Below are 21,515 nucleotides of genomic sequence, written 5' to 3'. Positions count from 1 at the left end.
TGGTCCAAATCATTATAAGAATGTATATCTTGATCAAGAGTTGCTACTGTGCTTGTTTTAGAATGAATAAAGCAACCGGCTATCTCTTAGATTTTAGCACTAAAATTGCAAGTCAAACTAGTGTGTAAGTTAAACGAATATATAGCCAAGTACAGACAGATCTAAGACTTGTATAATCTGCAAATGAAAAGGTCGACAGCAGTACTGCAGAAGCCAATCATCCAATCACAAGTAAGAAAGCACACAGATGTGATTTATGTTAATTAGGTGTTGGCGGACGCTGCGTTCTCCATTTTGAAACAGGTAAGTTACGGTCTATTCTTCTAAGTTGGGAGCCCGATAAAACGATGTAGGTAATAGCTGGTAGGATATATCATATTTAGTTGTACATATATGCATATTTTGACCTTTCTTTCCGCGAAGATGCTATTCTATGTGGGGAAATGCTGGAGAATTGCGTGCTGAAAGGCGGGCTGCGCCCCACCCGTGCCCGTGTGCACTCCCACTTTCCTGTGTCCCGCGCTGTGGACGTTCAGACTTGGTTTGGCTCGCCTGACGTGGTCGTGACCAAAAATATATAAGGGTTAAAACGACTAAGCATTCTATAGATCCCCTATGTGCACGATTTACGTATTTTGGTTCACCGAACTGGCCATTTTATGTAATTCTATGTGAGCACGATTTTGCCTTGTTGCCCGCCAATGTCTTTGCAGAAGTCTATTGTCGCCCCCCTCTAGCCAGTAGGAAATGCTTTCATCTACATAGGGACTATTCCACTGTATCAGAAAGGTGTTCGCTCCATGGGAAAATTTTCGGTTACCTTGGGGGGCAGGGTCATTCAGGAAAGAGACACTGGTTATTTGGCTGTAGGGGGACCTGGATGCATAGTTCATGAGTCCCCGTTCATTTAGATAGATTGCGCAGTGAAGCCATATTTGTCGTTTTGTGCCGCGCACTTTGTGACAGGTAAACACATGAGAACTGTAGAAATGTACGTCCATTTTACGAAGAATGGTAAGAACTTCCGACAAGAAAGGCTCTTGTGCCCCCTGTGTATGTGTTTACAGGGTCCAAATTTTCTTGTCCCGCCAAAAGCAAAAGTCATCGGTGCTGAAGAAAATATCTTGTCCAAGATTAATTGGACACCATACATTATGAGAAAATATGATACAGATTTCAGTATTGTTTTCCCAGGCTGTGGTAAAAGAACAGAGAAATTGGGCTGTAATCTGTACTTTACTAAAAAGTACTACGAAAGGCTCTAGTTTCGTCTCGGCTTGTCTTCCTGATTTGATTGTCCCCTCCAATTATTCCAAAAGCAAAAGTTCATTGGTGCCGAAGCAAATATTTTGTCATAGATTCATGCACCCAACTCTAAATGATACAATTCAATGTCATTGAACACACAGATTGCAGTATTTTTCTCCCAGGCTGTGAAGAGACTGGAGGAGTGAGCTAGAATAACCAGTTAAAATGAAATGACCTTGTTTTCCATAAGAATCGTTCATTTTTCATAAGATTCATACATTTTCGCTTTGTGATGCATGCATTGTTCATAAAATACAAACGGATTTCATAAGATTAGTGCGATTGCTTAGGCACACCTGGTTGGACAACACCTGTCCTTCTATTGTATCAGAAAAATCTAAAAAGATAGTTAGATACTAGCTTCTCTTCATTAGATATTCAAATTAGATCATACTCAGCATAATTTATATTTAGAAATGTTGATCTCCACCTGAAACCTGCATGACAAATATGACATTTACTTCATTTACCCTTGAACTATTTTTTGCTCCCATTTATTCTGCAAGGTCAATTGCATATTACTGTTTCTCCCCCCCCCCCCTTAATTACATACATAATGAGTATGGAAGCCTTACCATATAACTCCAATGATATATACATTTGCCTTATTGATTATGCAAATTAAGTCTTAATTAACATCATTTCTGTCTATGTACATCTTCACCTAAGCTACCTACTGTAGGCTACACAAAAATCATGCTTATCCGTCCATACTATCTCGAGTTTAGTCAATTCAAACTTTAAAAGAAAACACTCCTGTACCGCCAGGAAAAGCTGCTAGGAGAACCCAACTTCCGTCATTCCGTTGTCAGCCCAAGAGCCAACTACCACTCCAAAGTTGGTGACTATGCCATCTTCAGCTCAAAAGATACAAAAACTAGAAGTACCATCACAAGCTGCTAGGGGCCCAAAATCAAATCATTTCGAGATTTCATACACAAGATCTACATACATACCAAATATCAAGACAATCCATTTGGCCATTTGTTTACAGACGGTCAGACCCCCACACAGTCACACACACACCAATGCTGCCCAAAATATAACCTGGCTGAGGATTGTTGGTACCATTAGTGTATATGTGGATGAATACTTGTTCCTTTAGTGGAAAGTTCAAATCTTTGTTTAAATTAGAAATCTATTGATCAGCTAGAAATTAATAGAATTAGTAGAATTAATCAGATTTAGGAAGCACGTTTTAAGTTCAAGCTGGGTCAAACATTGTGACGTAGACATCAAAGTACTTTCAGTTTGCTGCCATCATGTTGCACGTCTATCACATAACAACCTTTGTTGTCATCTGTACATAGACCATTGACAATGGAGAATCAAGATGGAACTGTGTGGCAGCAGCAGGTTGTAACAGAGGAGTCTCAGGAAGCTGGGACACAACAGGCTCAGTACCTACAGCAGCTCCACACCATGGATGCTGGCCAGACACAGCAGTACACTACTACTGCTGCAGATGGCTCCACCATTGCCGTGTCATTCGCACATGGTGTCACCTATGAACAGGTTTGTATGGTATAGTATAGATAGAACATGTTTGAATGTGGGACAACTTGAATACATCTGCTAATTCATGTGATGTTTTTAGTAAATTGATGTTGTTCCTAGTTTTGTACATCCTTAGCCAATGGAAGTATGCAAAAAGTTACAGAGATTCCAACTTAGAAAGGTAGCAAGCTGAAGCTAGTAACAACTTTTACTTCTGTCCGTGGAACCTCTGTAATTTAGGACAAAATTCCTTCATTTTGATGCTTTAGGTCTTATAGAAACTTGAAGAGCGTACTGAAAGGTATCTTTTCCCCCATGATACCAGGCTCAGCAGGCTGTAGAGACCCATGTGGCTAATACACGGGCTGCCCAGGGACAGGCCACTGTCACAGCTGTCAGTGTGAGTGACATCTCCGACGAAGGTGCAGAGGAGGATGGAGAGGCAAAAGGACAACAACAGCAGACCATCACATTAGCTGTTGCTGATGGTCAAGTACAGCAGGTGGAACAACAGCAACAGACCATTGCAATAGCTGTTGATGCTGTTGCTGCACGAGTACAGCATGCAGTACAACAACAGCAGACCATGGAAGTCATTGACGCCAGCATGGCAGCTGGTCAAGTGCAGCAGGTATTCCAATTATAAACTAAGATAGCATAAGGTGTATACTGTTATCAGTATCAATATCATTTATACATGTATCTACTTCATGAAATACACATACCTTGCTTTGCTTTGCTTTGCTTTGTGAGTAATCTCATCTTTCCTTTGAATGATTATGTCTACTGGTGTATTTGATGACAATGGTTTTATGACAGTAAGGACAATTCAGGATTTAGAAATTCAATGTCAACATGTACGAGTAGTGCAGATATGTGAAGAAATGATTGTTGTCTGCTCAGGATAATGTGCCAGGAGACCAGTGGAGAGCAGGGGCTGGTGACCTGGTGGAGGGGGGTCAGCATGCAGGTATGAAGGACGAGATGGATGAAGAGGCCATGGACACAACACCCTTCACAGACGAGCCAGAGGATCTTTGTAAGTTGAAAACCCTGTATATTTGTTAATTGTAGAATAAACAGAAACATATACATCTTAAAAGGGAGATGACAGTTGTGTTGTAAAACAGAAAGAAAGGCATCAATAGTGTGTTGCTGACCTTCAAAACAAGCAATGATGGGGTAATGATCAATGCGATGTCCACCATCTCAACACTATAGATAATTTTTAGTGTGCCCATTCTCTGATAGCTCCTTGAGATTTGTGAATGTAGAAATCATATTGTCAGACTGGATATTTTGATGCAGGAGAATAGTTTTGCACTGCATGAGATACTGATTGCTCCATTTTTCTGAAGTAGATGGCCCCATGCAGCGTATACCCAGCAAGCCTGTCCTGTCCAAGGCCCGTGCCAGTTTGCCGAACCAACTCTTCCTGGCCAAGTCAGGGGAGACCATTGAACATGGTGTGTTCACCAAAAGGGCTCTCCCAAAACGTACACAGTTTGGGCCAGTGGAAGCCAAGCTTCTAAACAAGGAACAACTTCCAGAAGGCAACTTTCTCCTCAAGGTGTGTGGTGTGATGTCTTGTCCCTTATCTTTCAGAGATGTACATTGAAAGTTTTCCTTGTATGATTAGTTATAAACACTGATATGTTGTGACATTTGACACAATTACGTCGTCAGATTACCTTGTACAAGTAGTAAAATTTCATATGAAGTCATTATTACGAGATGCTTTTAAGATAACTTTCCCTTTAACAAGATGACTTTAACTGTTCAGCTCTGTTCACATCTTTGTTTTAAGAAATTTATAAAAGCAAAGAAAAAGAAAGGTCAGCATTTCCAAGGCCTTGCAAGATTACTAGTATCTCAACATCCAGTTCTAAGCTCTTGTGTAGACCTCATATTTATATATGCTAAACTCTGTGATAGCTGCAGCATAAAAAGGAGGGAGAAGAACAACCAGCCGATCAGCCTGAGCTGTATTATGACCTGACCAATGAGGATGAGTGTAACTGGATGATGTTTGTCAATCCGGCTAATAACCACATGGAACAGAACCTTGTTGCCTACCAGCATGGCAACGAGATCTTCTACACAACCATCAAGCCAGTGGAGCCCAGACAGGAGCTAAAGGTACGTGAACTGGGGACAGCATCACTGACTTCCAGCCTGTTGTATTGTATTATCCTGAATTTCTAATATTGTTATGTACAGCAATTTGCTGTACAATGTAAGTCCATATGGACTATATACTAATCAGTGCCTTTATTCCATCAGGTGTGGTATTCCACGACTTATGCCAGTTTCATGGGAGTTGCTGTCCATGAGATCACAGAGGAAGAGAAAGAAGGTAAGCACCAAACATCTGAGATTTATCTTGTTTCACAGCACTTCAAGGATGCTGCTGACATTTGCGTAGATTTTTTTCCTTTATCTATGTTTTTTTTCATTTATGGATTTTATTTTCAGAATAATGATCCTAACCATCTATACGATGATGTATAAGAGGTTATTATAAATGGCATATGTACATGTATGTTTCTTGCAGCAATGCGAGAGAGGGAAGCCACATGGCCATGTTTCGAATGCCCCAGAAAGTTCATGTCCTCGGAGCAACTGCAGCGTCACCTGGCCATCCATGAGAAGGTGATCACTGTTCGGCGCCGGCGGTGGGGGAAAGGTCGGCGCGGCAGGAGGAGGAAGATACCAGCAGGGGAGAGGGACAATTTGGAGTGTGATGATTGTCACAAGGTCAGTATCTACAGATTCTTACTCGTATTGTCTCAGAAATATCTTTGAGTTTAACTTAAATAGATACCCGGGGGCCACAGTAAATCGATTTCCTGACTCTTAAACCTAATGGCTAAAGGAGAAAGGGGAAAAGGAAGAAGTAAAGAAATTTGGAAGGGGGAATTACATCTATTGGTAACAGTAAGTTCTTTTCCCTCTAACAAGTAATTTATGTCAACAAGAAAAGTTGATCGCTCCTGTATTGTTCTCAGGAGTTCTACTTCAAGTTAGAAATGATAAGTTACAACCACATAATTCAAAACAGAAAAGGAAAATAGTTTCCCGCTAACTAGTCTGGACCTTATGTACATGTATATTCCATCTTATATTTATGAGATAATCCATGCATAACCTTGACTTGTCTGCTGGTTGGTTAGTCCATGCCAGTCATAGTAGGGATGCTGCTAGTTTCTGCTGAACTCATCTTGTCTGCATCTGTAAGATGAGTATTTCCACCAGAACATTTCAGTGACATTTCAGTCACTGAGTTTTCATCACTTGTCATGTACTATATCTATAAGGAAGGTTGTCCAGAAAAAGCTAGCTGACATTCCATGATTCAGGTTATCTTCATTCTCTTTGAACTTTGAGATTGCCATTGAAATAAAGTCAAGCCGTAATTGTACAGTTTATGGCAAGTCCTTTATGTCATGGAAGACAAGCTGGTGCCATTCTGCAGTCCCTCTTGGGGCTGTTCAACATTTCACTCTTCAGGGTTCATTTTGCTCGCAAGGATGGTTTTGGGGGCTTTTGTTTCTGACATGTGTACTGTGTGCATCTTGCAATTAATGCTACTATGTCTTTGCTTGAATGATCATCAGTTGAGTTGCCTTTTTTGCTGCTGTTTAAGCAGGCATGTGCATCATTGCTTTGCTTCCTTTGTTCCAAGCTGCTTTAATTTGCTATTTGTAAGATAGATCTTACAAAAAAAGCTTATCATACAGACTTTCGAGGTGGTAGTCTTTTCCGACTTTCCGCTTAGTCTCTGAGCATTTACAACAAAGGCACAGTGTGAGTCAGGGACATGTCATTGCAGGCAATGTGTGGTTTAGTTGAAACCTGAGGAGACAAGACAAATATGTTAGAACTTTGTGGTTATCTTTGGAAATTTCAATTATAGGTTTATGACTCTGTATCTTCCTTAGTGGAACATGGTTTTAACAGGAACGGTGTATTCAAAAGTTAGTTGGATATTGAAAGCTGAAGCTGTTTTCTTAGCAATTTTAGCACTTCTCTCCTTTCATATGTGAGGCTTCTTAACTGTTATAAAATGATAGCCACAAACTGGAATGATATTCATAAATTCATTTTGATAACTGGTGAAATACAAAAGGCACGATGAAAAGGTTTCTGTGCAATACTAATCCTTCTCTGCAGCTAAGGTTTAAGATAAGCAGAAAAGCTACCTTGGGTTACACTGATATAGTCAGTGTTTAATGTGCGAGAACACAAGGATTACGCACGTCCTCCTTCATGGCAGGTCTTCCTACGTGCCTATAGTCTGCAACGCCATCGGGTCATGCATTCAGGAGAGAAGAAGTTCAATTGTCCTGTGTGTAAGAAGATGTTCTCCCACGACTACAACCGTACACGTCACCTGCGGAGGCACCAGGACCGTGGCGAGGGTCTGGAGATAGTGAACCAGCTGCTGGAAACCAAGTCACCGGGCGAGGGCATGTCAGAGGCAAGGGACGAGGAAGAGGGGGAGTGGAGTTGTCGTCACTGTGTTCTTGTGTTCGAGAACGCTGAGCTGTTGCGGCTGCATGTGCGAAGTCACCCTGCCGAGGAGTTAGACGAAGATGAAATGGAGAGTGATGACGACTGGGATAGCGATGATGATGAGGATGACATTGATGAGAACACTGTGAAGACTGGTGCTAATGGCGACCAGGATGTCTCAAGTGAACAGCCACGGGTAGGTTCCCAAATCCACCCTGTTCACCTTTCTTGAATGATCATTATGGAAAGTCAGCTGCGACTTTCACAGGTAATCTAGGGTCTCCAAACAAGACACTTGCAGCAGATGTTACTTTGATCCCAACTTCTTAATTAACTCATTCTTTAATGATAAGAGATGGACTAATTCTGAAAAAAAACAACCTCTGATACATGGGCATAAAGTTACAAGCTCTGTAGGATATCTTCCCAAACCATGTCTTTGTTGCTTATCACCGTGTTGGAACACCACTCTGGTTAAAGGCTAGATGACAGAAACAAATGAATTGTCTGTCTATTGGGAAATGGTTTCATTTCATAGAATCTGAAAGGTAAAGATCTTGTTCAAAGATATTTTCTTTTGCAGAGTACAGTCATATAACTATAGGCATTTTAGGGGCTCCTTTGTCTGGTCTGATGCAGATCTCAATCACTCCTAGTCCTACCCTCTTTTGTAGTTGACACGTATGTATAGCATCTTTGGTGGTTAGCTTGAAAGTTCATCTGTGTTGGTAGAAATCATTCTTAAACGAGTATTAACTGTAATTTCCAACACAAAAATGGTGGTTTCTAACTTCTCAGCTTTACATTTTCAGGAAAGTTCAGACACGTTACTTCTATTTGAACTTGAAAGCTTGGTTAGAAGTTGGTTGATTAAAGGTCTTTTATATGATAGTCATTGATACTTAAAGAATCTGTATCATCTGCTTGTGAATATTTCTCTAATTTCCTCATACTGTGTGACAAGTACTAATCCTGACGCAGGCGATTCACTTAGTGGAGAGACCTAATCAAGTATCATGTAAGTAAGTGTGACAAGTAAGACAGAGGTCTGCACAGTGGGAACTGATGATGACAAACAAAGACAACTTTTTGTGTAAAAATTTAAAATAGAGGCAGCACTTGATGATTGGGTGAGAATGGTATCTATCTTATTAAACCTGTTACTTAGAATCAATGTTTCTACCTTTGAGTCTGACATTCTTGTACTCAGTTTGTAGCTTCTTTATGTTTTATTCTACATGGCAAAATGAAAGAATCAATGTTTAGCTATTGATATAACTCCTGGCTATTGATATAAGTCAGATCTCTCCATTGTATTGTTGGAAAGCAGATAATTGTCGTATTAAACAAATAGTTGAGACTAGATGTAAGCATCGTCTCAGATGGTACACGTTGGTATTTTTACATGTTCCATTCCTTGATGTCTGGTCTTAAGATCTTTACATCTTCATTTTTGTTACATTATCATTGTAAGCTTTGGTATTTTCTTTCCTCAGTTACTAAGCTAGATCCTTAAGAACTGTACACCTTCTTTGTGTACAGCCTAGCAGTTAGACAATGACTTTAATATCACGGTCAGTGTTATTATAAGTAATGAATGTCTTTGAATATATTTATGGCTGTTGCTTTAATTTGTTCTTGCTCCCAAAGGCTACCAACTAGCAAACAATGGTCCAGCATATTTATTCATATATAAAATTCAAAATAATAAGGGCAATAAAGAAATAGCTTTGAAGATCAACAGTAAGTCCCCAAAGTCTAAACCTGAAAGTAACAATGCTTGGTACTTTCAAACGATCCACTAGTATATGACACAACATTTTAGTTGTTAAACATTTTGCGTTTCTTACAGCTTGTATGCATGATTTGGAAATGATAGTTAATATTATTGCTGGTGTTTTTGCATTAGGAGTCTGCCCTGGGAAAGAACTTCGCCTGTGATGTTTGTGACAAGAGTCTGGGGAGTAAACAGGCCCTGAAGTACCACATGCGCCGACATGAGGAGAAGGGGGAAGTTGAAATGCAATGCCCTGACCCAGAATGTGAGAAGACATTCCAACAGGTGTGCCATCATGATATCTACCTTTTGACACTATTGTGCTCAGTTTGTAGCTTCTTTATGTGTTATTCAAAATGACAAAATGAAACAACAATATTTCATTCAAGTTCTACATTAATATATATATATATATCAAGGGTATATTTGTACGTGGAAATTTCATATACATGTATGTTGCTGACGATTTAAGGACCAAGGGATCCGAAACTCACAGATGGCTGTAGCCTCATAACCCTACTGTTGTAGTCTTTCTCTTTATAATATGTTGCCACCTGTAATAAATTGTATGGTCTGTTACAGAAAAGGGACCTGGTCACCCACTCCACTGTCCATGGCAAGGCGAAGAGTGCTCATGGCATGGTGACCCGGCGGGCCCTCAGCCTGTACAAGTGTGACCAGTGTGGGAAGGTGAGCTGTCATTCTTGCTTTACTTGCTTGGCAACAGTATTGTTATTAAATAGACAAAAGTCCTGTCATGTCCTTTACCACCAGGGCTACAGTATTGTACAGTTTTTCCCCCCAGATAAACTTGAGCAACAGGGAAGAAAGATGCTTGCCTTAACACAGAAGACTGAAAGTTGAGATAGAGGCCTTAAAACATGAACGAAAAGACAATTGGAGTGCTTATGCATAAGTGCTGAATACGTAATATTTTCGTATAGATAACAGCTGTAGATTTGTTGCCAATTGTTTTTTTTATTGACTTCTTTACAGGCTTTCAGAGATTCTGACAAACTGGACAAGCATCTGATGCTGCATGTCAATGAAGAAGACAGGCCCATCGTGTGTGAGATCTGCAACAAGCGATTCCTGAACAACTCAGCCATCGCCTGTCACATGAAGACCCACAGTGGGAAAAAGTACTACGCCTGCCCCTTCTGCAACGAAGGGTTCGACCGCACGGAAACCCTGCGCGAGCACGTCCCCGTCCACGCCGTGGATGGCGTGTACTCCTGCCCGACGTGCAGCAAGACATTCCCCGAGTTTGTGCAGGTGCGGAAGCACATCCGCAGCTTCCACTCCGACAAGATGTACCAGTGCCAGGTGTGCGAGAAGGCCTTCCCGCGCCCTGACAAGCTGAAGCTCCACATGCTGAAGCACTCGGACCGCCGGGACTTCCTCTGTGCCAACTGTGGCAAGCAGTTCAAGCGCAAGGACAAGCTGAAGGAACATATGCTCCGCATGCACAACCCAGAGAGGGAGGCCAGGAATGCCAACAGACCTAACAAGGTAATGGTGTCACTACATGCTGAACACAGGCAATCTAAATAGACATAACATGTACTATCAAATAGCTTTCAAGATTTTTACTCTCTATTTTAAGCTAGGATCTGCTCCACACCATTAGAACAACACAGTAATGTAATATTTGTTACCCTTGCAGCCCAAGGCCTTCAAGCCCAAGACTCCACCCAGTGACTACAACAGCTTCACCTTCAAGTGTCGCGGGTGCATGTTAGGGTTCCGGCGCAGGGGAATGCTGGTCAACCATCTGGCCAAGCGTCATCCAGAGACCCGCCCAGAGAGTATCCCGGAACTGGCCCTGCCCATCATCAAACCAAACAGGGACTACTTCTGTCAATATTGTGAAAAGGTAACTTTCATTAGCTGCTTGACTGTCAGCCCATTCTTGCTACACCGGTACAAATCTAAAGATATTTCTTGTAACCTTTTCTGCTGCAACTGGAGCCTACTCTGCCATAACACTTGAAAACTATAGGCTATATGACTCGCCAGGTATTTTGCACAGATAGAATACTAGTATATCATTCTGATTACTTCATTTTCAAGGGTTCTTGAAACTGTACAGCTTTACAGCAGTGCCAGTAGAGGAAGCTCATCCTGATACATGTTCAAATCACAGGTCTACAAAAGCAGCAGCAAGCGCAAGGCCCACATCCTGAAGAACCACCCAGGAGCAGACCTGCCTCCCAGCATCAGGAAGCTGCGCCGCAACCCGCAGGACATCAGCATCAACACCCACACAGGCACTGCCGGCACCATCGCCTCTGCTCCCGTGTGCTGCCCGCACTGCCCCAAACAGTACAGCAGCAAGGCGAAGATGACGCAGCACATCCGTAAGAAGCACGCAGAGCTGGTGGGCACGGCCATCCCCATGCCTGCACCGACAGTGCCGATCACCCCAGCAGCTCAGCAGGCCATCGCTGAGGCTGCAGCAGCAGACCTGACCTACAAAGTCATCGTCAGATATGACGGTAGGTAATACCGTGGTGATGGTAGAATCAACAGCTGTACTAATGTCTTGGTCATGGGAATGATAGAGAATATGCTTGGTGATTATTAATTTCAGTAACCGTTGGCAATTGCATGGTGATCTTATTTGCAGTACTCACCAACTACAAATATGAGAATAATGACTGCACTGACACCAGTGATCTATAGAACAGAAAATGACACTGTATTTCCTGTGTTGTGTGCAGCACCTCCAAATGAACCCAGTGAAGAAACTGTGCTGGAACACATCCCCCAGCACATGGTGGTGCAAGCGCCTCCACAGGATGCCAACGTGGCACGGCAGACGGTTCAGAGGTTCACTGTGGAGACAGGCCAGGCTATACCTGTCCCTAGTGAGACCATGCAGGTATGTCCCAGCACCCTTCAGTTGGAGAACTGGACTTCCTTCAATCATCTTACTTGCTACAACAATCTACAGCTTTTAGAGCAGTTTTAGAGAGATTCATGCTCCTGAACTCTGAACTGTCTTCTTGAAACATTGACCTGTATATTTCAACTGTTTGAATATTTTTTATGCACTTTTCGTTTTGTAGTGTTTGTCTGTCCAGTATATGTCCTAGTCTGTATAGACTGACTGGCAGTGGAAGTAGTAGTAGTAGTAGTTGTAGTAGTACATGCTCCTGAGTTGCCCTGTAAGGATTCCATTCTTGTGTTGCCTTAGGCTGCAGACCTGCTGACCCAGGCTATGAGTGAGCTGTCCCAGACGCTGAGTGAATACAGGCCACAGCCTGGAGAGTACCAGACTATTGCAGCACACAGGGTCGTCACCACACAGGTAGGAAACATGCGCCCTTTTCTAGGGTGATCTTTAAGTTTGAAGTGTGTGACTGACTGATTGTGCATGTAGTATATAGATTTGCTTGCTAAGTAAGCCTTCATGCAAATGTTTGAAAGAAAAATGCCATTTGAATAAATGTTAAGTAACTCGTTGCTTTAGATTTATTAATTATTTAGGTTGGACGTCAAAGAAAGGAATGAACAAGAGCGTTATGTGATTAGTTAGTGCAAAATAGCATGTGTTTTTATGTGTTCCATGTTCCATTTGTACTCCAGCCCACAGGTGAGTTGGTCCATCACCAGGTGGTGCCAGTCAGCATCCAGCCGGCCGACCAGTCCCAGGGAACGGTGACGGTGGATGTGAGCCAGATCCGCCAGTCCCCGACACACTTCCAGCAGCAGGCCCTGACCATCCAACAACCCATCAGCCCTGCCCCCACCCCTCCACAGCAAGTGCAGCAGGTGCAACAAGTACAGCAGGTACAACAGGTGCAGCAGGTACAGCAAGTACAGCAGGTACAGCAAGTACAACAGGTGCAGCAGGTGCAGGTGCAGCAGGCTGTGCAGACGGTCGTGTCCACCACTGAACAGGTGGCCGTCACTCACCCCATAGCTGTCTCCACCCAGGCACAGCCCCAGCAGTTCATTGCCAGGCCATGGCCAGGCACCTTCACTGGCAATGTTACTTACCAGTAACCTACGTTAAGCTGAATATGGTAAGATCGGGATCTGGAACTACCTATTGGTTTAAGTCACTCCTGGAGGCGTTTGGTTGTGCATGTACAGTATGTGAGGTGATCAGCATCAGGTTTCAAGCTGGGCATTTAATTGTGTTTTGTTTATATATCACATGGACATTTGTAGTTGACATTTGTGATATTGGCAGTATATGCTAATGTATGCTGCTTGACATGCAGATGTATACTACTCCCTTATGGTCACATTGTTTGAACTGGAAGTTTTGAAACATACCACAGTTAATGAGGTTCTCAGGATGTCATGTTTACACGGACATTTATTGTAAACTGTTTAATGACTAACTTTTATGGCCTCGCTTTCAGTTTAGCTCTACATCTGAAGAATGCATATCTACCAGACTATAGTTTCCAGATGAATAGACGTGTTTTAGGCGATCAGAAAGTTAAATGTAATAACCATCAGTTCCTCTTGATTCAGCAGTTGTTACTGGCAAGAAACAACTTTGTGTCCTTTACACAGTTCACATACATACGCAGTCTCGTATCTTACAAACACATATACATGTAAATACATTGTTGTCGTGTGCAGACCACTATTTGTCAGAATAAGAATATGGTGATGGAAGCTAATGTGTAGTTCATAACTAGATGTGTAGTACCCACAGCATTTTGTATACAGTGTACCATGAGCTGAAAGCTTGCACTACAATAACCATGCAGTCTTGTGGAGACTCAAAAGTCATTCAAATAATCCATGACTTTCCATACATGATATTCAAAATGACAGGTTTTATCTTCTCACCCCTCACAACAGAGCTATAAGTACCTTTGCTAGGTTGAGTAACATTTACACAACTGAGTAATTGGAAATTACACAACTGTGCATAAAGTACCTCTGATGTCTTTCCACCTAATGCATTTGTACTCTTTATACTACATGTATTCAGAAATAAATACCATTTTAGTATATTGTGTTTATCAACAGTCCGTTGGGATACATGGAAAACAGTTTCTAGTACTGGTAATTCTGAAGCATTTGTGAAAATTATAGTATGCTGTGGGACATTTTGAATGTATGGATTTCTTAATGTTCTAAACAAGTAGTACACTGATGAATTCTGGAGCACAGTGGAATCAACTTAGTACTGCAGATCTATCTAAGTTACAGACTTTTTTTCTATATGGAACAGTTACCAGCAGTATGCCTCTGTGAAATTTATTCTATCTGATAGACTGTAGAAGCTGTGTATTTTGGTGACCCTGATTTTGCTTAATATCAAAGTGTAGTGTTTAACTAGCGAATATCCTGTATGTATGTGTTCCCTGACCCTTATGTAGATGACCACCAGGTTGAAACATTTGTCCTGTTAGGATCATCATGTGGTATTCTAATAGCTACACAACCCTAGCCTCCGTTGCAGGCTCTGAAGCGGCTTTTTGGGGGGCTAAATAATACACTTTTTGCAGCCAGCCCGTAACTATCAGCCACCCCGTAACTATCAGTCGCCTAGGCAACGGAGGCTAACACAACCCTTCCTAATTTGTCTAAACTGACACTATGAAAGTATTGGGAATGATGACATATTCTTGCTAGTCAGTCCTAGGCAATGTATGCTTTGTTGACGTCATGCATCACTTTTTTCTTGTTCTGTAAATGAGGCAGGCTGGATGGTAGCTACCAATATTGATACTGTCTTAGTTTAAAGCAATCTCAACATCTCGTCCCTGTGTACCTGTGTGGATTAGTACATTGTACATAGTTTCCGTTGCTGTTTTTTTTTGTCAGATACATTTTACCCAGTGGAGTTTGTGTGGTGTAGTAATACACACGTTTGTGTCAGAGTTGACACTCTGGCTATTGTAGTCCAGTTTTTAATTGTAGATGTTATATGGCTCTTGTGTTTGAATTGAATTGTAGTAATGTGTCTGAGTTGACGGTGTATAGATTGTAAGCATCCAGCTAACATAACAAATTTCAGCATTAGCCAAAAGAACATCTAGTCTTGGCCATTCCTTCTGAGAAGTGATGGCGGCTGAATTTTTTTAAAGACAAAAGGAGCCGATGGTACAATTGTTGTGATGTTTGGTTTGCCGTGAATTGGAAGCTGGACATCCTGAGGTTGAAGAGAGTTAAGTTTGTGACAAAATGTGAACTGTACGCTATATTTATCTTCCAAGTTGTGTTGAGAGAATTGGACCAACTAAAGGATGCTTATCATCTTACACTTTTTTGTGTCAAAGCAAAGGTATGTTGTGTTAACTAATAATACTCCTGTACAGGCAAATAAGCATTTTATGTCTATGGAATAAGGTAATTGACAGTTTTGACAGAAATTTACTTTGTGCTTTAGGACATGACGTATAGTTCAGACTGCCATGTAAGCCTTTCTGACCCCAAACTTTTGATTGTATGTTATATAAAGTAGAGTGGATCCATCCAGCTAACCAACATCTTTGGCTGATTGTATGTTGGCAACTTTGATATAGGAGCCACGTTGTGTATGTCCTAATCTGCTTACTACTGATCCAAAGCTGTTGTATCATATATGCCAGTAACAATACAAGTGCTAGTATAAGAACTGTCTTGTTGAGTCCTGTTTGTAGTTTTCCTATGAAGGGATTTAATGCCATATTTTCACCTACATCTGGTCTACTTCAATAAGACACTGTTGGAAGTTTGACAATGCTTTTATCCATGTATTTAAGACCAACAGAAATTAATTTTTCTTTAGTATATCTGTAGTGCAACTATATGTCCAAATCTGCAAGAGAAGACGAAAAAAGAAAATCACAAGTGACCCTAAATAATGCTCTTGTACAGTTATAAAATGGCTGTAATTTTCACTTGCATAGACATGATTGATATGTGCAAAGAGAGAAAGCACCACGTAATACTGGGAGAACAGGATCATTCCCTCTTCAGTGACAGTACCGTGGGTCCATCCAGTATGAATCTGCATCAATGTTGAGTCGAAAATGCATGTGTATATTGATATATCAATGTGTCCACTGGGAATTAAGTCATTAAGGCTTCAATTTTGAGCAATATTAACAAATTATTCATGAGTACAAGGCACCTTTCACTCACCAGGTCCAGGGAGACTTAGTTTGAAGGAAACATGTCCCCTGACCTTCAGTGTTACAGTGACTCATTGATCAACGGCTTTTCTGATTCAGTGCTGATAATACTGCCTACTGTACACACACAATGAGACTTTAAACTTTACTGCTGCCATATGCAATCACCAGCAGAGGAAGACATAATGGTTACTAACCTACTGATTAAAATCGCACGACAGTCACCTGACATATCACGCATAATGCTTAATCTATGACAGCTTCAACTCAAAATTTCACACGTACACTAACATTGATGCATGCACTTGTATCGTACTCAAGATATAAGTGGTGATTGGTTAACTAGTAAAAGGCAGTATGTCGGGCATGTTTGTCCTATGACCCGTTATTTCCTGAGATCGCCTGGACAAGGTTCGGAGCCACTGCTGTATACAAAGTCTTTGCGAAGGAGAGAACCAGTTGCTTGCGTATGCCGTGGCTACCAGAGCGTGCACATCGTTGTGGTACAGCCCCTCTCCTCCCGCGATGTAGTGGTCAAAGTAGTCCCTGATACTCCTGTAGGCGTGGTCCCTGTTGACGTAGTGTGGCTTGATCAGGAGGTAACGTGAGATGAACTGGGACAGCTGCGAGGCCGACTGAAAACTCGTCAGCTGTGCGTCATATCTCCCTGACGTTCCCCGCATCTCTGTTTTCTGCGCCTGAAGTTCAGACTTTCTCCTCTGTAGTTCCCGTTCAAGTCTACGGTTCCGTGCACGGGACATCTCAAGTTCATGTCTTGTCTGCTTCAGCTGCACTTCCAAGGTGGCTACCCGGCACGCCAGCTCTGAAAGAGCAAGGTCGAATTTCCCACTTGCGCTGTTATTTCGTCTCGTGAGAAAGTCGGCTTCGCTCTTTTCCTCCTTCTCGGTGGTGACCTTGGAACATTGAAGCTCGTGGTTGGCCAGTCTGTACCTGTCCATGGTGTCCCCACAGGTGTTGCACTGCGCTGGACTGTATCCACATTCCGCTTGGTGTCGCTGCTCGTCCTCCAGCTTCACCACCATTCTGCATCCCCGCTCTCGGTGCTCGCATTCGACGCTGAGACCGCTGATGAGGCTCCTGAGCGCGATGACTGGGCGGGCCTCGTGCGGCAACATCACCGAGCGGCACTCCGGACACGTCCGCCGCTCTGTCTGGTTCAACCATGTGTCCAGGCAGTGCTCACAAAAGCTGTGGCCACACGGTGTCACGACGGCGTCCTTTAGAACAGCAGCACATATTCCACAGAGCAGGTTATCGTCCACGCGAGATAGAAAACGTTGAGGAGAGTAGCCCATTTTACATACAATATGATGCCAGCAAGAGGACTAGAGTCATATGAGAATAAGGCCGCGAGGTTATTATATCGCCTGAGCGATTATGGTATACGGAAACAAAGCGACCACGCACGCGCACCGCACCTCAGCTCATATATGGTGCCCCCCAGGGGCCGATACAGCTGTGCCATTAATAAAGTCATAACTGGGGGGGGTCATATTTGGGTATCCAACTGGAAAAATAAATCATATTTAGAAGCCAAATATAGCGTAAGGTAGGATGGCGCATGCCCATGCTGACAAACCCTAAAATCATTTCCGTCTTTCCGACCTTTCTAATGATACCTGTGCGTGTGAGATGGTAGTTATTTCCCATGTAGGTAGATAGCCGGCAGTCCCATGGGGTACACACCATGGGTGAAAACTGGTAGATTACATCATTCTTTCTTTTTTCAATATCAACAATAAACAAAAGCGTTATGAAACCCAAAGATATTGTTACAAGTCAGTATTTGAACAGCTACACTTGATATCGTATTGCTGACCGGCTGGGCACTGTATACATGCGTTACAAAACATATGATCGATATTTGGTTACCTGTTATGTTCATTAGCATCTTGATTATAGTTATCCATTGCTGGAGGCCTCAACTACAGGATTGTTCAGCTTGATGAGGATAATCTGATTTTAACCACCACGTCAACGGTATCCTTATGAAATCCCAATGTTTTCCTCTGCAATGAAAATGTCATATTTCTAGACTTACTTCCCTGAACCACTCGAATATTTTTTTAGGGGAATAGACTGATGTTATCACTGTGAATTAAATTCATACACAAAACGCAACACAAGAGATGTTACATGTAGCGTTAATACTGTAATTGACGTGTGACATTTGAGGGTACTATAATAATAGCTTCTGCAGGGTACTAGCTACTAGTATAGCTTCTGCAGTTTGCACCCTTAGCGATGTCCACGTTTCACTCTGCTCAAAGTTAGCCGTAAAACTTTCCAGCTGGCGATGATAGTGAAACGTGATGTCCTAACAGGATATAGGTGAGTTCCAGTGGAAATCCAGCCCAACTGGCGGCGGAATGCGAAGGCAATGGTAGCCTGAAACAACATGAAAATTCTAGAAGGTCAGGCGGACGCCATGCGGGTGACATCATCAATTATTCAGAACCACCTCTTTAACTTATCGTGTACAATAAACATCGACATTTAAAGCACGTTAGAGAAATCTGATCCAATGACCAGGCTGATGTGTTATGCTGTGAGTTTCAAAATGAATAGAAAATTTCAAGTACCTTTGTTGCTGAGACAATTTCCAAATCAAAACGTCAATAATTGAATGATTTTTGCTATAAACTAAAAACAGTTCGGAAACTGGTAGTGAAGCTTTTTGGTCCCTACTTACCATTTACCACTACATCAAATAACCTTTGAATATCCATATAGGTATCATCAATAATTCAAAATACTATCATCAATATGTTGCTAAAACTATTCCGGGCGCTTCAGGGAATGACAGTCCTGCATTTCAGAATGTGACAAATGTACTATGGAGAAGTACCTTCTATGCGATTTATGACTGAGTAATTTGTGAGAGATCAAACATGCATTAGAAACGCACACATATGCGCAGTTATCCTATGTTTGTGACACGGGACGTCAGATTTCTTATCCTCTGAAGAGCGGATAGAGAAATGTCCATTTGTGAACATTTCAAATTTGGAATATCCAGAGTGAAGAATGTTCCGAACATGTACTTACTTAGCTCAGAGTAGCTCTTATGAGGTTTTATTCTTCCGGCATGGATCGACAACAGGTCCAAAAAGATAATGTAACGTTAATCGTTATTTGGCGAATTTGGTGTTGAACATATCACCGACATGCTCTTGGTATTGAGGGATTTTATGCACCACTGAAAGATGCCTTTGACTCCCATACCTTTTGCACGGTCCGCGCGATCCGGAAAATCCGCTCACATTTATTACTTTCGTGCTGTTTGTGGGTTCTGGTCGCTGGTTAGTTCTTGGTAAAAGACGGCCAACAAGACCACAACAACATGATGCTCAGTGGACCTTGCTGTCCTTAAGTACAGTGGTCCCTGTGCCCATTTGTATCAACGGCAAGGTCACAACACCACCACACTAATAGCATTCATCTGTTACACCTAACATTAGTGACAAAAACCACCTCTCCAGTCAAAATGGCCACACCCAACCCAAAACTAGGAAGAATATAGGGAACCAACATTAGCGACAAAAACCACTCCTCCAGTCAATCCCACCCAACATTACCGACTCCAACACTTTCTAATCGAACATCACATTGAATAACAAATCTAGATTAACCCTCTATAGTTGGGGATCTTGTCGTCCCTTACTTTTCGACAAGACCACAACAACATGATGCTCAGTGGACCTTGCCGTGTCCTTTAGTACAGTGGGCCTTGTGTCCATTTGTATCATTGGCAAGGTCACAACACCACCACATTAATAACTTCCATCTGTCACACCCACACATTAGCGAAAAAACATCCCTCTGGTCGAAATGGGCACACCCAACCCAAAACTAAAAAAAAAACTAGCAAGAAAAACACCCCTCTATCAAAATGGTCACATCCAACATCAGCGACCCCCCCAAAAACACCCCTCCCAATAAAATGGTCACATCCAACATGGCGACCCCCATCCTTGCAAGCAAAAACAGAATAGGTTTTGCTATCGCAAACCTGTAATGAACGAATCTTACAACATACACTATAATCTACTATGCAAATTAGGACATGGCGGATGCAGGTAACGTTACAACACAAACCACAAGATGGGGTAGTCAGCTGGGTTGTTGGTAAAGCCAGGACGATTAAGAACAATGTGCTCTGCCTGAGATAATGATACTGTAAATGCAGAAATGTTTGCGGTGGTTTTATGTTCGCGGTTTTCACGGTAAGCTCTTCGCCGCGAACTTAAAACCATCGTCAATTTTTTTACCCTCCTACCCCTTGTCTACTATTGTCTCAAACGCAAACTTAAAACCACCGCGAACACTCTTCCCTACCGCGAAATTAAAACCACGCGAACTTAAATGCATCAAGGAAGTCATGATCAAGTCAACGAAAAGCAACTTTTCATTTATGAAAAGAATGGAATCGAAATGTGACTATAAGAAGAGCATCTTTAACTACAGTTTGACGACCTCATACCTTCACCTTTCCGACTGACATATCATAACAGTTTCTTTTTTTATTTACACAAATAACTTATAAACGACCCCATTGCTGTGCGTTTTAGAGAAAAGATGTCAGTTGTGACATGCAGCAAAAAGCCAGCATGCAAAAATTTGATTCCGAACGGGATCGAGATAGCAGAGTGCAGAGTCAGCCTTTTGATTGTCAGGTCCCTCCGAGCTCCATACTTATCTTTTTGCCCATCAGCTATTTTCTAAGAACTTTCAAATAAATCTACGAGTCATGATTTGCCCTTGGCGTTTGCGTTAGGTTCAGGGATGGGATTAGTCAGTCAATGTCTGAACCTGCTGTATCCCAACCCTACTCTACTCCACTGTTTTATCTCACTCTCAGTTTCAAAAGAAGCCAATGAATCACGTTTACATAATTAACGTTTTGGTCAATATAACGTGCGTGATTGTGATGGTCTCTCTCTGTAATCATGCGGGACGGCGACAAAACTCATCAGCACCCCCTGCAACATGGTTTACGTAACACTCGGCGTTAGGATTACATCAATGACATCAGATAATCAGGTAATCACTCAAAGATAATGGTAGCAAGTCAATCATTCGTGGCCATGCCCAAAAAGAAGCAAAGCGACCTAGATACTCGATCAGTCTAAATGTGTGTCCAAGCAAGACAATTCATTTCGACTTCAAGAAGTTTATGCAGTTGCAAGTGAACAGACACAACGAGAGTCACACGCGATAGCAGTGCTCCACTCAGTCTACATAACACGGCCATTGTGCTAATGACAAATAAGATAGCCTAATTGATACACCGATCTCATTTTGGT

General features: G+C 42.1%; 2 protein-coding genes across 6 annotated transcripts; one reads left to right on the top strand and one right to left on the bottom strand.

Annotated features, from left to right (window-relative positions):
* Positions 1-191: 191 nt before the first annotated feature.
* LOC136433030 (PR domain zinc finger protein 10-like) lies at positions 192-15,689 on the top strand. 5 transcript variants are annotated; one of them, XM_066424788.1, is made up of 17 exons: positions 192-303; positions 2,619-2,823; positions 3,131-3,436; positions 3,709-3,844; positions 4,167-4,375; positions 4,741-4,944; positions 5,089-5,161; positions 5,360-5,562; positions 7,082-7,516; positions 9,230-9,382; positions 9,680-9,787; positions 10,094-10,609; positions 10,764-10,973; positions 11,244-11,595; positions 11,821-11,981; positions 12,297-12,410; positions 12,689-15,689. In XM_066424788.1, the coding sequence occupies exons 2-17, from the start codon at positions 2,629-2,631 to the stop codon at positions 13,106-13,108; spliced, it is 3,795 nt and encodes a 1,264-aa protein (XP_066280885.1). In that variant the 5' UTR covers positions 192-303; positions 2,619-2,628; the 3' UTR covers positions 13,109-15,689. The 5 variants fall into 5 exon arrangements, with proteins under 5 accessions (XP_066280885.1, XP_066280887.1, XP_066280883.1 ...); XM_066424790.1 differs by having other exon boundaries at positions 4,164-4,375; positions 4,747-4,944; XM_066424786.1 differs by having other exon boundaries at positions 4,164-4,375.
* Positions 15,690-15,707: 18 nt separating this feature from the next.
* Positions 15,708-18,653, bottom strand: LOC136433036 (E3 ubiquitin-protein ligase PDZRN3-like). Its single transcript, XM_066424800.1, has one exon. It carries the CDS (start codon positions 17,502-17,504, stop codon positions 16,527-16,529), a length of 978 nt encoding a protein of 325 aa, XP_066280897.1. The 5' UTR covers positions 17,505-18,653; the 3' UTR covers positions 15,708-16,526.
* Positions 18,654-21,515: the final 2,862 nt, after the last annotated feature.

Source organism: Branchiostoma lanceolatum, chromosome 4 (assembly GCF_035083965.1).
Source record: "Branchiostoma lanceolatum isolate klBraLanc5 chromosome 4, klBraLanc5.hap2, whole genome shotgun sequence".
NCBI classification, from domain to species: domain Eukaryota; kingdom Metazoa; phylum Chordata; class Leptocardii; order Amphioxiformes; family Branchiostomatidae; genus Branchiostoma; species Branchiostoma lanceolatum.
Note: the sequence above shows the minus strand (reverse complement) of the source record. Positions and strands in the feature narration are given on the sequence as shown.